This window comes from Penicillium soppii (genome assembly GCF_028829465.1).
Source record: "Penicillium soppii strain IBT 18220 chromosome Unknown utg000003l, whole genome shotgun sequence".
Lineage (NCBI taxonomy): Eukaryota > Fungi > Ascomycota > Eurotiomycetes > Eurotiales > Aspergillaceae > Penicillium > Penicillium soppii.
The window spans coordinates 2,511,388-2,527,230 of NW_026643233.1; the positions used below are offsets into that span (position 1 = coordinate 2,511,388).

The 15,843-nt window shown below is 51.5% G+C and overlaps 5 protein-coding genes across 5 annotated transcripts; 3 read left to right on the top strand and 2 right to left on the bottom strand.

Moving 5' to 3' along the window:
- Positions 1 to 26: 26 nt before the first annotated feature.
- Positions 27 to 2,140, top strand: N7529_003069 (putative GABA permease; the record flags this gene model as incomplete). Its single annotated transcript, XM_057238596.1, has 8 exons — positions 27 to 132; positions 186 to 320; positions 448 to 494; positions 572 to 719; positions 791 to 1,323; positions 1,380 to 1,466; positions 1,538 to 1,931; positions 1,986 to 2,140. The coding sequence occupies 8 exons, from the start codon at positions 27 to 29 to the stop codon at positions 2,138 to 2,140; spliced, it is 1,605 nt and encodes a 534-aa protein (XP_057101207.1).
- A 239-nt stretch (positions 2,141 to 2,379) lies between these two features.
- On the bottom strand, positions 2,380 to 3,555 carry N7529_003070 (zinc-dependent alcohol dehydrogenase; the record flags this gene model as incomplete). Its single annotated transcript, XM_057238597.1, has 3 exons — positions 2,380 to 2,426; positions 2,482 to 2,836; positions 2,893 to 3,555. 3 exons carry the CDS (start codon positions 3,553 to 3,555, stop codon positions 2,380 to 2,382), a joined length of 1,065 nt encoding a protein of 354 aa, XP_057101208.1.
- A 2,003-nt stretch (positions 3,556 to 5,558) lies between these two features.
- ino80 (chromatin-remodeling ATPase INO80) lies at positions 5,559 to 10,738 on the top strand (the record flags this gene model as incomplete). The annotated part of the gene is made up of 4 exons (XM_057238598.1): positions 5,559 to 6,068; positions 6,134 to 6,628; positions 6,695 to 10,484; positions 10,545 to 10,738. The coding sequence occupies 4 exons, from the start codon at positions 5,559 to 5,561 to the stop codon at positions 10,736 to 10,738; spliced, it is 4,989 nt and encodes a 1,662-aa protein (XP_057101209.1).
- Positions 10,739 to 11,240: 502 nt separating this feature from the next.
- N7529_003072 (amidohydrolase family protein) lies at positions 11,241 to 12,197 on the bottom strand (the record flags this gene model as incomplete). Its single annotated transcript, XM_057238599.1, has 1 exon — positions 11,241 to 12,197. One exon carries the CDS (start codon positions 12,195 to 12,197, stop codon positions 11,241 to 11,243), a length of 957 nt encoding a protein of 318 aa, XP_057101210.1.
- Positions 12,198 to 13,435: 1,238 nt separating this feature from the next.
- Positions 13,436 to 15,411, top strand: hemA (5-aminolevulinic acid synthase HemA; the record flags this gene model as incomplete). The annotated part of the gene is made up of 2 exons (XM_057238600.1): positions 13,436 to 13,775; positions 13,829 to 15,411. The coding sequence occupies 2 exons, from the start codon at positions 13,436 to 13,438 to the stop codon at positions 15,409 to 15,411; spliced, it is 1,923 nt and encodes a 640-aa protein (XP_057101211.1).
- Between the last annotated feature and the right edge of the window lie 432 nt (positions 15,412 to 15,843).

A 15,843-nucleotide genomic window follows, 5' to 3' on the forward strand; every position in this document is an offset into this window, starting at 1 on the left:
CAACATCTGACGACCCTACCACGACCATGGCAGATTTGATGGAGAAAATAACTTCCCATAAGAGCAAGAGGCGCGATTCCAGCAATACGGGCCATGACTCCAATATCCAGGCTGGGGATAGTGAGCTTCTGGGTGTGTATATCGTGGGCATTGCAGGTCCTGAGTAATGGCTGATTAAGTGACAGCGACGCTGGGATATAAGCAGGAGTTGAGGCGACACTATTCTACCACCCAGATCTTTGCTGTTGCGTTTAGCATCATGGGCCTCTTGCCTTCTATTGCATCCACCTTGTCGTTTTCTATGCCCGCGGGTCCAGTGGGTATGGTTTGGGTAGGAATTTAATTCTCTGTGATGATCCCCGGTATGCATAACTGACCGATTGGATAGGGTATGTCTCTACACCTTGGATTGTGTTGGGTTTGAGGTTAACTCTCTTACCTACATAGGGTGGTTAGCTGCTAGCTGCTTTATCTTCATCGTGAGCTTAGCAATGGTAAGATCTACCTGCTCCGGGGGCCGATTTAAGTCACACGAAAGCAAAACAAAATGACTGACTTACTCCGAATCCAGGCTGATATGGCTTCCGCAATGCCCACAGCCGGCGGCCTCTACTTCTGGACGCACTACTTCGCCGCCGAGAAATGGAAGAACCCACTAAGTTTCCTAGTCGGATATAGCAACACCATAGGGCTAATCGGCGGCATCTGCTCAATTGACTGTGAGAACCATAACCACCTGCCTATGCTATGCCTATCCCAAAGACCAATCCTCTCTAACACCCCATTCCAGATGGCTTCGCCAACATGCTCCTATCAATGATCTCCCTAGCCCGCGACGGTACCTGGTCCGCCACCCGCCCAGTAATCTATGGCACCTACGTAGCAACAGTCTTCGCCCACGGCTTCATCGCCATCTTCTTCGGCCGCGCAATGCCAAAAATCCAATCTGCCTGCATCTTCCTTAATATCGCCCTCGTTGTGGCTACCGTCATCGCCCTGCCCCTCGGCAAAAACAACTCCAGTCCCCCCGTCAACCCGCCAGCCTACGTCTTCGGCTCCGTCCAGAACCTCACCACCTGGCCCGCCGGCTGGGCGTTCATGCTCTCGTGGCTGTCTCCGATCTGGACCATCGGCGCCTTTGATTCATGCGTGCATATGAGCGAGGAGGCTACGCACGCTGCTCGCGCTGTGCCGCTCGGCATCATCTCTTCTGCTGGTTTGTGTGGGATTCTTGGGTTCGTTTCGTTGGCAGTCATCGCGGCTTCGATGGATACGGATATCGATGGGATCTTGAATTCGAAGTACGGTCAGCCTATGACACAGGTATGTTCTTCTGCTGTGCATTGTGAGACGCGTCTGATAACCGGTTCTGTGGGCAGATCTACTACGATGCTCTCGGCAAAAACGGCGCTCTGGGCTTCATGGCTGTTGTCATGATCGTTCAATTCTTCATGGGTCTCAGCATTGTATGTTTCAACCTCCAACCCATGTTCTGCCCCGTGCTATGAGATCTATCGTTGACAAAGCCCTAACCAAGGTCCTCGCCGCCTCCCGACAAAGCTGGGCCTTCTCCCGCGACGGCGCCCTGCCATTCTCCTCTTATTTCCGCAAAGTAAGCCAGCACAGCCTAATGCGCTACCAGCCCGTCCGCATGGTCTGCGGCGTGGTATTTGCATCCGCAGTCATCGGCCTCCTCTCGTTGATCGACGCCGCCGCTGCCAACGCCCTCTTCTCGCTTGCGGTGGCAGGCAACGATCTCGCCTGGCTGACGCCTATCCTGGCACGCTTGGTTTGGGGCGGTGATCGGTTCGTGCCGGGTGAGTTTTATACGGGCAAGTACCTCAGTAAGCCTATTGGGTGGGTTGCGGTTGTTTATATGGTGTTTGTTATCGTTTTGACTATGATCCCCACCGAGGGACCGGATCCGTCAGGTGAGTTTGTTTGCAAAGTGATTTGGGACTTGGACTGATGCTTTGCTTGTCTAGCGGGGACGATGAACTATACTGTTGTTATAAATGGGAGTCTTTGGGTTGGGGCTTTGCTCTATTATTATGTACATGCTAGAAAGACGTTCAAGGGACCGCAGACTACTGTTAGTCCTGAGGATGTGGGTAAAGCCATGGAGAAAGATGGGCAATAGAGTTTCAGCGAGCAGTGAGTAGCTCGCGGGATTAGATATTCGAGAAGTGTCACGTACATATTTTTTACTCTGTCTTGACCCAAACAATAGCTACAGATAGTCCAGTTTGAAGTTTGTATTTCAATTATCGCTAATCACCTATGTAAGGCACTAAAGGTTCCTCAATATAAACATTAACTCCTGGTCAAGCAAATACAACTCATTCTCCTTGTGCAGGGCAGATAGTGAACAGAATGCATCTACTCCGGCATTTCGAGGACGTAGCGGCCAGCAATCTTGCCTTGTTCTGTGTGCAGGTTAGTATACGAAGTTCGGACAATCCAAGAAGATTAGCAACATACCCATAAGCTTGAAAACCTCTGGCAGCTCTTTGAGAGGAACAGTCTTGAAAGGCGCTTTGATCAATCCACGAGCATAAAAGTCAACGGCCTCAACGCCATCCTGGCGGTTACCGACGTAACTGCCCTTGATGTTGATCATCTTGACGACGGTGTCGAAAACAGGGGCCTTGAGGGATGCACCGGCGGGCAATCCGATGGCAACAATGGTGCCGCGAGAGCGGGCATATTCAACAGCCTGCTGGAATGGCTTTTCTGAAACAGCGAGCAGAAGAACAGCGTGGGCGCCCAGGCCCCCAGGCGTAGCAGCCTTCACATCCGCAACAAGGTCCTTCGTCTGGGTGAAGTCGACGTAGGCCTAGATAACATTTAGCCATAATTCACCCTACAAGATACCAGCAACGATCAGCCTACCTCAGCGCCGAGCTTCTCGCACATAGCCCGCTTTTCTTCGCCGCCGTCAATAGCAATGACCCGCAGTCCCATGGCCTTAGCATACTGCTGCGCAAGCGATCCAAGACCACCACCAGCACCAACTATAGCAACAGTCTGGCCAGGACGCGCACCAGACTCCTTGAGACCCTTGTAAACCGTAATACCAGCACACAGGATAGGCGCAACACCATCAAGCGGGACATCCTTGGGCAAGTTGGATACATGAGCAGCCTTGCCAACAGCATACTGCTGGAAGGTGCCGTCGACGGTGTATCCGGACAGCTGGGCGTCGGGGCAGAGCGGCTCATCGGAAGTCTTGCAGAACTCGCAAGCGAGACACGATCCATTCAGCCATTTGATGCCGGCATGGTCGCCGATCTCGATGCCCTGCGCCAGCTCACCTTTGGCGACAACGATGCCGGCGCCTTCGTGCCCGCCCACAAGTGGATAGGGCTTTAATGGGAGTGGCCAGTCGCCGTTCAGGGCGTGCAAGTCAGTGTGGCATACGCCGGTGTATTTGATTTTGATGAGGACTTCGTCTGGGCCAGGCTTGGGGACGGGGATTTGTTTGTACACAGGTGGTCCGCCTTTCTTTTCAATTACCTGCGCCCACTGCGTGTCTGGGATTTGGGGTGGGGACATTATGGTGGTTGGGGTTGGGGTTGTGAGGTGATGGAGTTGAAGGTTGAAAAAGGTGAGAGAGGGAAAGAGGAAGAGGATGAGAGAGAATTGTCGAGTTGATAAAAGGACAAGTTGAATGTAACACAGAATTATTCCTGGAAAAGTTGGTGTCGCCCTTTTATGTCTTCTTCTTGGCTTCTTAGATTCCCTGCTTGGATTGCCTGACCATGACGCTTTCTCTTCTCATGACATCCGATCCCTCTACAACGCCTCATTCTATTATCCGGCTTTCCGGTACCTTTGGTTACTGGGTGGCTTATCAATCTGAATGGGCATAGGCAGATATTATTTAGTCTCTACAATGGCAGTTCCGCTCCGGTATTGTCCAGCCATCTAGGCCAGGAATAACCAGAATAACAGGATTTCCCCATATCACATATCATATATTGCGTATTGCGTATTGTATTTATGATATACATGATTCAAGACATCACGTCGGTCGCCGGATTCGGGGTAACAGGATGGCTAGGCCATATTCCAAAGGATCGATCTCACTTGCGGGAAACAGGAACCCGCTCAATTGCATCTCCCCCTCATGTGAAACACACACTGGAATGGGAAAATATCTGGATAAACTGGGAAAAACCAACGTGTCAGGATGTATAGGATGTAATATGCACTGATTTTCTATCCTTGGCCACCTAATTTATTCTGGAATGAGGGGAGTGGAGGACGTCACCATCTTTGGGCGATTATCTCCGACATCAGGCCATACATTGGATCCCTAAGTAGAGATTCAGTTCATTTGGAAGACAGGTTCATGCACTACTAATGGGTCAATAGTTTAATTTGATCTCTAATATATATCTAGGTAATGTAGACTAAAACTATTATTATATGTCACCTTGGGGGAATCAACCTTGATCTTTAGACCGGGATTTGATGCGGAGTACTCAGGATGGCATATTGAAGTGAATTTAGTCACAAACATACTCAGTGAATGAAGGACAGTTGCTAATGGGCTTGAATCTTACATTTTCTAGTCATTGATGGTATTAATATGAATGTGATATTCTATAGTTCTATGTATAGCTAGTATGGCGGTTTTACAATATCTCGGCTTTAGATACACGGATCAGCCCCCGGCCACGAAAACTGGGAATGTGGGATTCAGTTTCTCTTCTTTTGGCCCTTTTCTGATGTGATGAGCCATTTGACAGGGATTTTGAGAGTAAATGGCAGAAAGAATAAAAAGATTAGAGGAAAATATATATATGATGTTTCAACTTCACGGTTTCACCTTCACCCGGGGGTTGGGAGTGTGAGTGTGAGATGAGAACGAATCAGAACACCCTAAAAAAGGAGAACAGAAGGCAGAACAATATCCCAATGATCGTAAATCGGAGATTTGAAGCAAAGAATCAAACAGTCCAATACAAAATAATTGCTTTACCCAGAAGAGAGAAAATGTTCGGATCTAACCCCCGGGACCGGAGTTGAAAACAAAAGATGAGAGGAAAAGATGGGAGAAATGAGAAGAGAAGACGAGAGAGAGATTGTCAATCACCACCAAAAATGCCCAGTGACTTTCTCCCCTTTCACAAGTCTTTCTTGTCTACATTTCTATCTTTCTCTCTCATTTATATATTCATTATTCCTCTTCTATCAAAAAAATTCCTATAATATTTTGTATGGTGTTTGTGAGATCGTTCTCATCCTCACCTCCCCTGCATCAGCTCCGCCTAGACCCAGCCGCGCATTCTCTTTCTTGGGCTCGGAAACTTCTCCTCTGCATCTTCCCACCAACAAACGAATCCCATCTCCATCAGGTATTTATGTCTTGCTTTCGTCCTCCATTTCCTTCTTTCATCTAAGCTTGGACTTTGAAACCATTACATGAACACTGACGTCGCGTCAGGCCTGGGAGCCCCTTGTCTCTAGTCGAGAGTCGCTGGTCTCTCAATTCCAATCCTTCGACTCTCAACCCTCGACGCGCTCAACCGTCTCCGGGGACCACGGGCATCATGACGGGCGCTCCGCCATATAACGCCCAGTCCCCGACTCAACAGCACCGGTATCCGGCCTACACCTCTCCCAACAAGAACCCGTATTACCCAAACAATGAACAACCGCAATATCACCATCCCCCCCAGACTCCCCCGGCATTTGCCCCAGCTCCAGCCGCCGTCGCGCAAAGTCCGCACTTTTCCCACGCGTCCCCGATGCCAGCTACTCTGCCGCCGCCCTTGAATGGTTCCGCGCCACATTCAGCTCACCCGGAGCCATCGCCATACCCGGGACACACCGCGGGTTCGCAGCTACCACCGCTGACGCGACCCTACCCCGGCTCTGTGATGGCCGGGAACGGAGCCTCGCCCTACGGTTCCGCAACACCCCATGGCCATCCCTCCAATCACCCAGAGGGCCATTCGCAATCGCCCAGAGAATCCCAATCCCCATACCGCCCGCGAGGAAATGGCGCTGGCTATGGACCGCCGATGATGCGGGAGAGACCGGCGTCGCCTCACGAACCCGTAAGGCTCTCACCCGGAACTTACTCATTGACCCGCAATTGACTGATCAATTCTGTCTCATTTAGAAGCCTGCCCGAGCCGCCGATCCCATGTCGTTTGCCAGTATCCTCTCGGGTCCATCGGATGAACAGCCTGCGAGAAAGCCGTCTCCTGCCCCGGCCCCCACCCCCGCCCACATACCACACGCTCCTCCTCCTCCCTTTGAAAACCGCCACTTGAACCACGGGAACCACGGGCCAGTACCTGCAGTTGTGTATCCAAAGTCAGAGCCCCGATTTGGCTTCGACAAGCGGATGGATGGACCGAGAGCTCCACCTGCCACCAATGGGTTCACCAAGCCTGAAGTGGAACACTACCCGCCTGTTGTCCGTCCCCCGCTTCGGAAGCCTTTCCCACCTGGCGTGGATCTAGAGCAGGTCAACCGTGCTATGGCTGAGATTGATAACGCCGAAAAGAGCGATGTCGAAGGGCCTGGATTTGCCGTTGAATTGGAACGGTACAAGGAGAAAGGCTACAAACGGTCATTGGAGAGCAGTCGGGCAGAGCAAATCCGTCGCAAGGTAAGGACTTATCAATATCAATCGGATTGTCCCTTCCATCGCCACATCACTAACTCTCTGTTCTAGCGCCGTCGCAATGAGTTCTTAGTCGACCTAGGCAGATCCTTCGAACGGCAGGTTATTCTTGGCAGCGAACGATTCCGAGCGCGCAACGAGGGTGCCGTCATTGCCGAAGTTCAACAAAAGGAGATCCAGGACGAAAAGGAGCGCAAAAAGGACATGCAGCGGAAGCGCCGTCGCGAGAACACCGTGCGCCAGGAGATGCAAAAGAAGCTGGAGGCCGAACGCAAGGCCGACAAGGCTCAAGAACCCAGTGAAAAGGCCAAGTTCCTGCGCGAAGCTGAGCGAGCCCAGAAGAAGATTCGCACTACCAAGCGCGCCTTGGAGGGAGGCGATGGTCAGGACGAGCTTGGTGAGGTCGGTCCGATTGCTCCTAACCTCGAAGGTGGCACGACGAGTCAATTCCACATTGCGCAGAACGATCCTGCACGCCGCCGGTCAGGCCGCGCCGCCGGTCCAGTCACTCGTCCGAAAAAGTCCAAGGAGCAAAAACAGGCCGAGAAGGATCTCGCGGAGGCCGCCTGGAATGCTGGGCTGGATGATGATCTGTATCTCACCCCGAGCACGAAGAGAGACCCTCGGCATTCCAAGGAGGGCACTCCCATGTCACAACTCAACCACGACAGCAAGGGCTACAACCAGATCTATGAGCAGATCTGGCGTGATATTGCCCGCAAGGATATTCCGAAGGTCTATCGCATCAAGACTACTTCTCTTTCCACTCGCCAAGAGAATCTGCGCAAAACGGCCCAGCTGGCCAGCAAGCAGTCCCGCAAGTGGCAGGAACGCACGAATAAGAGTACCAAGGATACCCAGGCCCGTGCCAAGCGAGCGATGCGCGAAATGATGACTTTCTGGAAGCGCAACGAGCGTGAGGAACGTGACTTGCGCCGTCTGGCCGAGAAGCAGGAGCTTGAATCTGCTAAGAAGGCCGAGGCCGATCGCGAAGCCAACCGACAGAAGCGCAAGCTGAACTTCCTTATTTCGCAGACCGAGTTGTACTCCCACTTTATCGGGCGCAAGATCAAGACCGACGAGGCCCAAGGAGATGGTGCCGTCGCCGCCACCGGCGAGACCGTTCAACCTGGCAAGCCCGGTGCGCACACGATCAACCTTCCCGACAGTGTGGCCAATCTCAATGCCAAAACCACTGCATTCGAAGACCTCGATTTCGATGCCGAAGATGAAACTGCCCTGCAGCAGGCTGCCATGGCTAATGCGCAGAATGCTGTGCAGGAAGCCCAGGACCGTGCTCGCGCGTTTAACAACCAAGCAGAGGGCGACAATATGGCCGCATTCGATGACGGAGAGATGAACTTCCAGAACCCGACCAGTTTGGGTGACATCGAAATCTCCCAACCTACCATGTTGAATGCCCAACTGAAAGAGTATCAGCTCAAGGGTCTCAACTGGCTTGTCAACTTGTATGAGCAGGGTATCAACGGTATCCTGGCAGACGAGATGGGTCTCGGTAAAACTATCCAGTCTATTTCCGTCATGGCCTACTTGGCAGAGGTCCACAATATCTGGGGTCCATTCCTGGTCATTGCGCCAGCATCCACCCTACACAACTGGCAGCAAGAAATCACCAGGTTTGTACCGAACATCAAAGTACTACCCTACTGGGGTAATGCCAAGGACCGCAAGATTTTGCGAAAGTTCTGGGATCGCAAGCATATTACATACAATCGCGATTCCGAGTTCCATGTTCTGGTCACCTCGTACCAGCTTGTCGTTCTTGACGCACAGTACTTCCAGAAGGTAAAATGGCAATACATGATTCTGGACGAAGCTCAAGCCATCAAGTCTTCTTCCAGTTCGCGATGGAAGAACTTGCTAGGGTTCAGCTGCCGCAATCGTCTTCTGTTGACCGGTACTCCGATCCAAAACAACATGCAAGAACTGTGGGCCCTGCTCCATTTCATCATGCCCACTCTGTTCGATTCTCACGACGAGTTCAGCGAGTGGTTCTCCAAGGACATTGAGTCGCATGCGCAGAGTAACACCAAGCTCAACGAAGACCAGCTCAAGCGTTTGCACATGATTTTGAAGCCTTTCATGCTGCGTCGTGTCAAGAAGAACGTGCAACAGGAACTTGGAGACAAGGTCGAGAAGGATATCTTCTGCGATCTTACATACCGCCAACGTGCCCTCTATGCCAACTTGCGCAACCGTGTCAGCATCATCGACCTCATTGAGAAGGCTACCACCGGCGATGATACGGACAGTAGCACCTTGATGAACTTGGTCATGCAATTCCGAAAGGTTTGCAACCATCCCGATCTTTTTGAGCGCGCGGAAACAAAATCCCCCTTCTCCGCTGCATCATTTGCGGAAACCGCCTCCTTTGTGCGCGAAGGGCACTTTGTCGATGTTCGTTACTCAACACAAAACTTGATTGATTACGAGTTGCCGCGTCTTTTATGTAGCCCTGAGGGCCGTCTGGATCTTCCTGGGTCCAAGAATCCGCGCGCCGGCTTCCAAAATAAATACCTGTCAGAACTCATGAACGTCTGGACACCGGAGAACATCCACAAGAGTGCGCGTGAAGATGGCGCATTCTCGTTCTTGCGTTTTGTCGATAGTTCCGCAGGCGAAGCAAGTGAGACCGCTCGACTTGGTGTCTACGAGCGCGCAGAGCGTCGCCGCAGCAAGCCGAACAGACTCTCTCGCTTGAATGTCATTTATGACGAGAGTGAAGACCCAAAGAACTCGGTTTTGTCTCACTCACTGTTCAATATCGTCGATCGTGACGATCGCCAGGCTGTCCGCGATATCACCGTCGAGGGCCGCATGCGGGATCTCATGACTGTCTCACGCTCATCATTTGAAAAGCAAGGCCTTCACCTCATTGAGCCATGTGCTGCCCCTAAGGCTTCGGCGCCTCCCATTGTCATGTCTGCTTCTGGACAACAAGCGATACGGGAATCAAACCAAGCTTTGTTCAATACATCTGTCCGGCAAGCATTGTCTGGAAACCGTACAAGGCAACTAGAGGAGCAGATCCTGATCAAGAAGCTGGATCCTACACCTTACTCCCACCCTCCGATGCTGCCTCCACCTGTCTCGCTCAAGGGCCGCTACAGCCACATCGAGGTTCCCTCGATGCGTCGTTTCGTGACGGACTCCGGCAAGCTAGCCAAATTGGACCAGCTGTTGCGCGAGCTCAAGCCCGGCGGCCACCGTGTGCTTCTGTACTTCCAGATGACACGTATGATCGATTTGATGGAGGAGTATCTGACGTACCGAAACTTCAAGTACTGTCGACTGGACGGAAGCACCAAGCTGGAAGACCGTCGCGACACGGTCGCCGACTTCCAGTCAAACCCCGACATCTTCGTCTTCCTGCTGTCCACTCGTGCCGGTGGTCTGGGTATCAACTTGACGGCCGCCGACACGGTCATTTTCTACGACTCCGATTGGAACCCGACCATCGATTCGCAGGCTATGGATCGTGCCCATCGTCTCGGTCAAACCCGCCAGGTTACCGTCTACCGTCTCATCACTCGCGGAACCATCGAAGAGCGCATCCGCAAGCGTGCCTTGCAGAAAGAGGAGGTGCAGCGCGTTGTCATTACAGGTGGTGCCTCTGGCGGCGTCGACTTTAACACACGCGCTCGCGAGAACCGCACCAAAGATATTGCCCTGTGGCTTGCCGATGACGACGAGGCCGAACTCATCGAGCAGAAGGAGAAGGAGGCCATCGAACGCGGCGAAACTCTCGGCGCAAAGGGAGGCAAAAAGGCCGCCCAGAAACGCAAGCGTGATCTTACGCTTGATGATATGTACCATGAAGGTGAGCATTTACATTCTGACACTGTCCACTGACTTAAACTTGAATACTAATTTGAACTAGGCGAGGGTAACTTCGACGATGCTAGCGCGAAACCCTCGGGCGCTGCCACGCCTGCAGAAGAGCCTGTTGAGACCCCGTCGTCAACGCCTGCCAAGCGTGGCCGCGGCCGCGGCCCTGGCAAAGGTACCTCCAAACGTGCAAAGACTACCAAAGAGCGTCTCCGTCTGATCGACGGTGACGGTGGCCTTGATTAATCAAATGTCAACTAATGCAAATTCAACTCGGGGCGGCGTTCATTTCAGTTTTTCTTTGTTTTTCTTTTTTTTCTATTGTCCTCACTGGCTTCCTTTTTCTTTTCTCTCTATGTTTTTTTCCCTCTTATCTTCTTGATTGGCAGATATATGCACTGCTCTGTATTATCATACAACCCCTGATTCAGTTCTGGATATCGATGGACATTTCCAAATACTGATGGTGATGCAAGGATGAAAAAATGTTTCCTACGATAGACTTGACCCTGGCTTCGACATTGCCAGGCTTGGTCTGGTGTGTTTTTTTACTTTCCATTTTGATTTTTCCACCTCGCTTGCGTTCGATGTTCAAAAAGGCGCAACTCTAGTTTGGTTATGAGTCTCAATGTATTGATTGATCCGATGGTTTGGATACCCTCGAAATGAATTCACAGGAATCGTAGTAGCAAGAAGTAACTAGCAAGCAGTACCTGATCTACACATCACGAGCCATTCTGCATGTACCCTACTTCCCAACAGCCCTAACACCCAGCAAAGCCTCCGCATTCCCATACGCAAACTTCTCCAAATCCTCGCCCGTAATCAGCCCACTCTCCTTAACCCTCTCAAAAAACTCCGCCCCAGTCTGATTATCCGAAAAAGGATAATCAACAGAATAGAGCACCCTCTCAATCCTCGTCGTCCTCAACAAACAAGCCAAAGGCCCAAGACTAAACATCCCACTAGTCGTAATCCAAAAATTCTCATTCCAAACCTCCTCAAACCCCCTCCTCAATCCCCACCTGCCAGCAACCCTAATAACCCTCTCAAGCTGAAACGGCAACATCTCACCCATATGACCCAGCACAATCTTCAACCGCGGAAACTCATCAAACAACCCACTCGCATAAAGCCGCAGCACATGAACAGCGGTCTCAGAATGCCACCCCCACCCAAAAGCACTCATGGAAAGCGCAACGCTATCCGCATAATTCCCTTTATAATGCTCCAACATCTCATCGCTGGCCCATGCAGGATGAATATATAATGGAACATTAAGTTCCTGCGCCTTACTAAACACAACCCGGAACTCTAGACCATCGTAGAACCGTCCATCGATATGGTTGTCTAACAGCGCCCCGACGAACCCATGCTCTCTTACGCACCGCTCCAGCTCTGCTGCTGCTGCTTCCGGCTCGGCCATGGGTAGGAGGGCGAAGCCTGCTAGGCGTGTCGGATGCGCTGCTATCGCGGATGCCAAGGTGTTGTTCGTTTCTGTGCATAGGGCGGCGCTGTATGTCCCCGGTGCGTGGGAGAGTATCTGGAGTGCGACGTTGCCGGCGTCCATGTCTTGTAGTCTTTCGCTTGAGAGGGATTCGAGTTTTTGGATTGTTGGGGCTGGGAAGCTGGCGAAGGGGTCGTGGGGTGTTGAGGCGCGGATGGTTGGGGAGACGTAGTGCTCTTCGAGGGTTATGAATGGCATGGTGATGGTTGTGATGGGGGTTTGGGTTGTGATTGTTGGTTTTGGTTGGGTTTTATGGTAGGTGGTATAGTGGTGAGGATGGTTCATTGGGGGTTTTGTCTGTTATATGCATGTTGTAGGATGCGGGCTCGGGCTTAATTCTTAACTCCTGGGCTTGGTTCCTAAATCCGGAGTTGTAGATGACGTTACGCGGGGGATTTGAAATCGTTGTTTCTAGATGTCCTTGTTGGAGAGTGTTGAAGAGTGTTGAATCAGGCTTGATAGACATTTGTTGAGAGGACTACTGTTGAGGTGATATAAATGTAAGATAAAGGATGCGTGTTTGAACAAAAGAACAGATATATGAAGTCTTCGTAAACGAAGAGCTTGTCAGGAGCCAAGTGACTCAGAATAATCGTTTATTAGAAACGCGACCTGTAGAGCCCTGATCTACGAAGGGTTTTCGGTATTCTTTGGTTATAAATAGTTACGGAGTAGTTAGCTAGGGCTTGTGTGAACAAGGTACTTGTTCGATATTCTTGCACATCTTTCAACATAGAGTAGACAGGTGTGACTAAATTCTTGATATCGTTCTTAATATCTCTTTGCTACTTTTTTTATACTGCTTATTGATTCTATGCTAAAATTCGGGGTAAGAAAGCGTCCGAAAGCCCTACAACCCCCAAATACGGGAGCGCATTTCAACACCCAATTCTTTTTCTATTCTAGAACTTACATAACACTTACTAAATATACTATCATCCATGGATAGGAGAGTTCTAGAAGAGTAATTGAGGTTGATTGAACAACAATCTTAGGATTTCCTTACCAAACCCCTCTGAATTTAAGACCTCAATGGTTGTCAACTTCCCATTAGACAACAGAGTATCCGTGAAGACCCTGATTCAGTGGTTTACTACGTCAAACACATAATGAGCACGCACACTTAAAGCGCTTTTTAAGTTTCGCCCTTTGTCCTGTCTAAGAAACTAAGTATGCTCTCGTATATGGTATCCTCGGCAACACATACAATGTTGCCACTTCGGGAAGGGACATCCGTGCCTGTAAAAGCGTTCCAGGGTTGGCCAATCAGATGGCCTCATATGTAAGCCGTAGACCCGGATGACTAACCTCCCCGCCCAGACCGATTCTCCTTTGGTTCCGTCTGCATATTTTTGATCTGTACATTCTCTCCTATATTTTAAGGAGATTTCTGTTCGGTCTTTTTTCTTTCTTTGCTCAATTGCTTTGCTTCAATCATGGAGGCTCTCTTGCAGCAGTCTCGCTCTATGTGCCCATTCCTCAAGCGGACATCCCCCACCACCCTCCGCACTCTTTCCACTGCTACTCGTCCCAACACCAGCCCCGGAGGCGGAACTATGTCCAATCTCCAGGTTCTGGCCCGCCGCTGCCCCGTTATGAGCAAGGCTTTGGCTGTGCAGAGTGCCCGTCTCAGCGGCACCAAGCGCTTCACCTCGCGCGCCGCCGGAGTCGCCGCATTCCAGCCTATGCGGGTTCCCAATGGCAAGCGGGAATTGCATAGTTCCGGTGGTCACCCCGCCAGTCTCGCCTCCGGGGGATACGAGAAGAATGAGCGAGGTAAATTGAATTTGTGAGGCTCGTGCTACCGCCTGATTCTAATTTGACTACAGAGCACCCTAGCCTGACCAATCCGCTTCGTTCGTCCCCTGCCGCTGCCGAGCAGGCCGCCCGCGTCCCCCGTGCCCCGACCAACAAACCTTTCAGCTACAATGGATTCTACAATGCGGAGCTGGAGAAGAAGCACAAGGATAAGTCCTACCGCTACTTCAACAACATCAACCGTCTCGCCAAGGAGTTCCCTCGGGCCCACACTGCCTCTGCCGAGGAGCGTGTGACCGTCTGGTGCTCCAACGACTACCTCGGCATGGGGCGCAACCCGCACGTCTTGAACTCGATGCACAAGACTCTGGATACCTACGGAGCTGGTGCAGGTGGCACCCGTAATATCTCGGGTCACAACCAACATGCTGTCGCATTGGAGGACACGCTCGCCAAGTTGCATGGCAAAGAGGCCGCATTGGTCTTCAGCTCATGCTTCGTGGCTAACGATGCTACTCTAGCAACCTTGGGTAGTAAGTTGCCCGATTGTGTCATCCTCTCGGATAGCCTCAATCATGCCTCCATGATTCAAGGTATCCGCCACTCCGGTGCGAAGAAAATGGTTTTCAAGCACAACGATATGGAAGACCTTGAAACCAAATTGGCATCACTGCCTCTAAGTACCCCTAAGATTATTGCTTTTGAATCCGTGTACAGTATGTGCGGATCAATTGCGCCTATCGAAAAGATCTGTGATCTTTCCGATAAATACGGTGCCATCACCTTTTTGGACGAAGTCCACGCCGTGGGAATGTACGGGCCTCACGGAGCTGGAGTTGCCGAGCACCTCGATTATGCCAAGTGGCAATCGCAGGACTCTGCGTCTCCGCAAAGCACTAAGGGCACAGTCCAGGACCGCATTGATATTATCACCGGTACCCTCGGCAAAGCCTACGGCTGTGTTGGTGGCTACATTGCCGGCTCTGCGGCCATGGTTGACACCATCCGCTCGCTCGCTCCCGGCTTTATCTTTACCACTTCGCTCCCACCAGCTACCATGGCTGGTGCCGACACCGCTATTCAATACCAATGCCAGGAACCTCGCGACAGAGTCCTTCAGCAACTGCACACTCGAGCAGTGAAAACGGCTCTGAAGGATCTCGATATCCCCGTCATCCCCAACCCATCCCACATCGTTCCCCTCCTGGTCGGCGACGCCGAGTTAGCCAAGAAGGCATCCGACAAGCTCCTCGAAGAGCACGGAATCTACGTCCAGGCAATCAACTACCCTACCGTTCCTCGCGGCGAGGAGCGTCTGCGCATCACCCCTACTCCGGGCCACGTGAAGCCCCTGCGCGACCATTTGGTGCAGGCTGTCCAGGCCGTCTGGAACGACCTGGGCCTGAAGCGCACCAGCGACTGGCAAAGCCAGGGCGGTTTCGTTGGCGTTGGCGTTGAGGGTGCTGAGGCCGCCAACCTGCCCATCTGGGAGGACGCCCAGCTGGGTCTGCAGGCTGGCGAGAGCCTTGAGGATGCCGTCGCTCGTGAATTCAACGACGCGGCTTCCCGCACTACTGTGCCGCCTTTGAAGGCTGCTACTCCTCTGACCGAGAAGGCTTACTCGGGAATGAACACCCCCATCGGTGTTTTCTAGACCATGGGACTCTCTTCTCGGTTTTTGGGGTAATCGCTCTGCGTTATTCCCGTCCATTCATTTCATATAATATTTACATACGGACATCTTAACATATGCATCCGTCTACATTCAATCACAACAACCTATCTGCTTGTGTCTGGTTCTGCTCTAAACTTGTAAAATGTTCTTGAATTGTAGTCTTAACTTGCACCGTTCGTCTTGTCTTTATGTGTAATTGACTTTGAATGTGCCAACCAACCCTGGTATGCTCTCCCTGTATCAAAATTGAACCATTCAGCATGGCCTAGATAATTGGACTCAAATTAAATAAGACCAAGGGGGCACTGTTCTCCCGAGGTCTGTGTGGAGCTTCGGTGTGGCGTGTAGGATATATATATGAGCGTCCCGAGGTCCGCTTGATAGGAACAAATCCATTTATGAGCATGAACG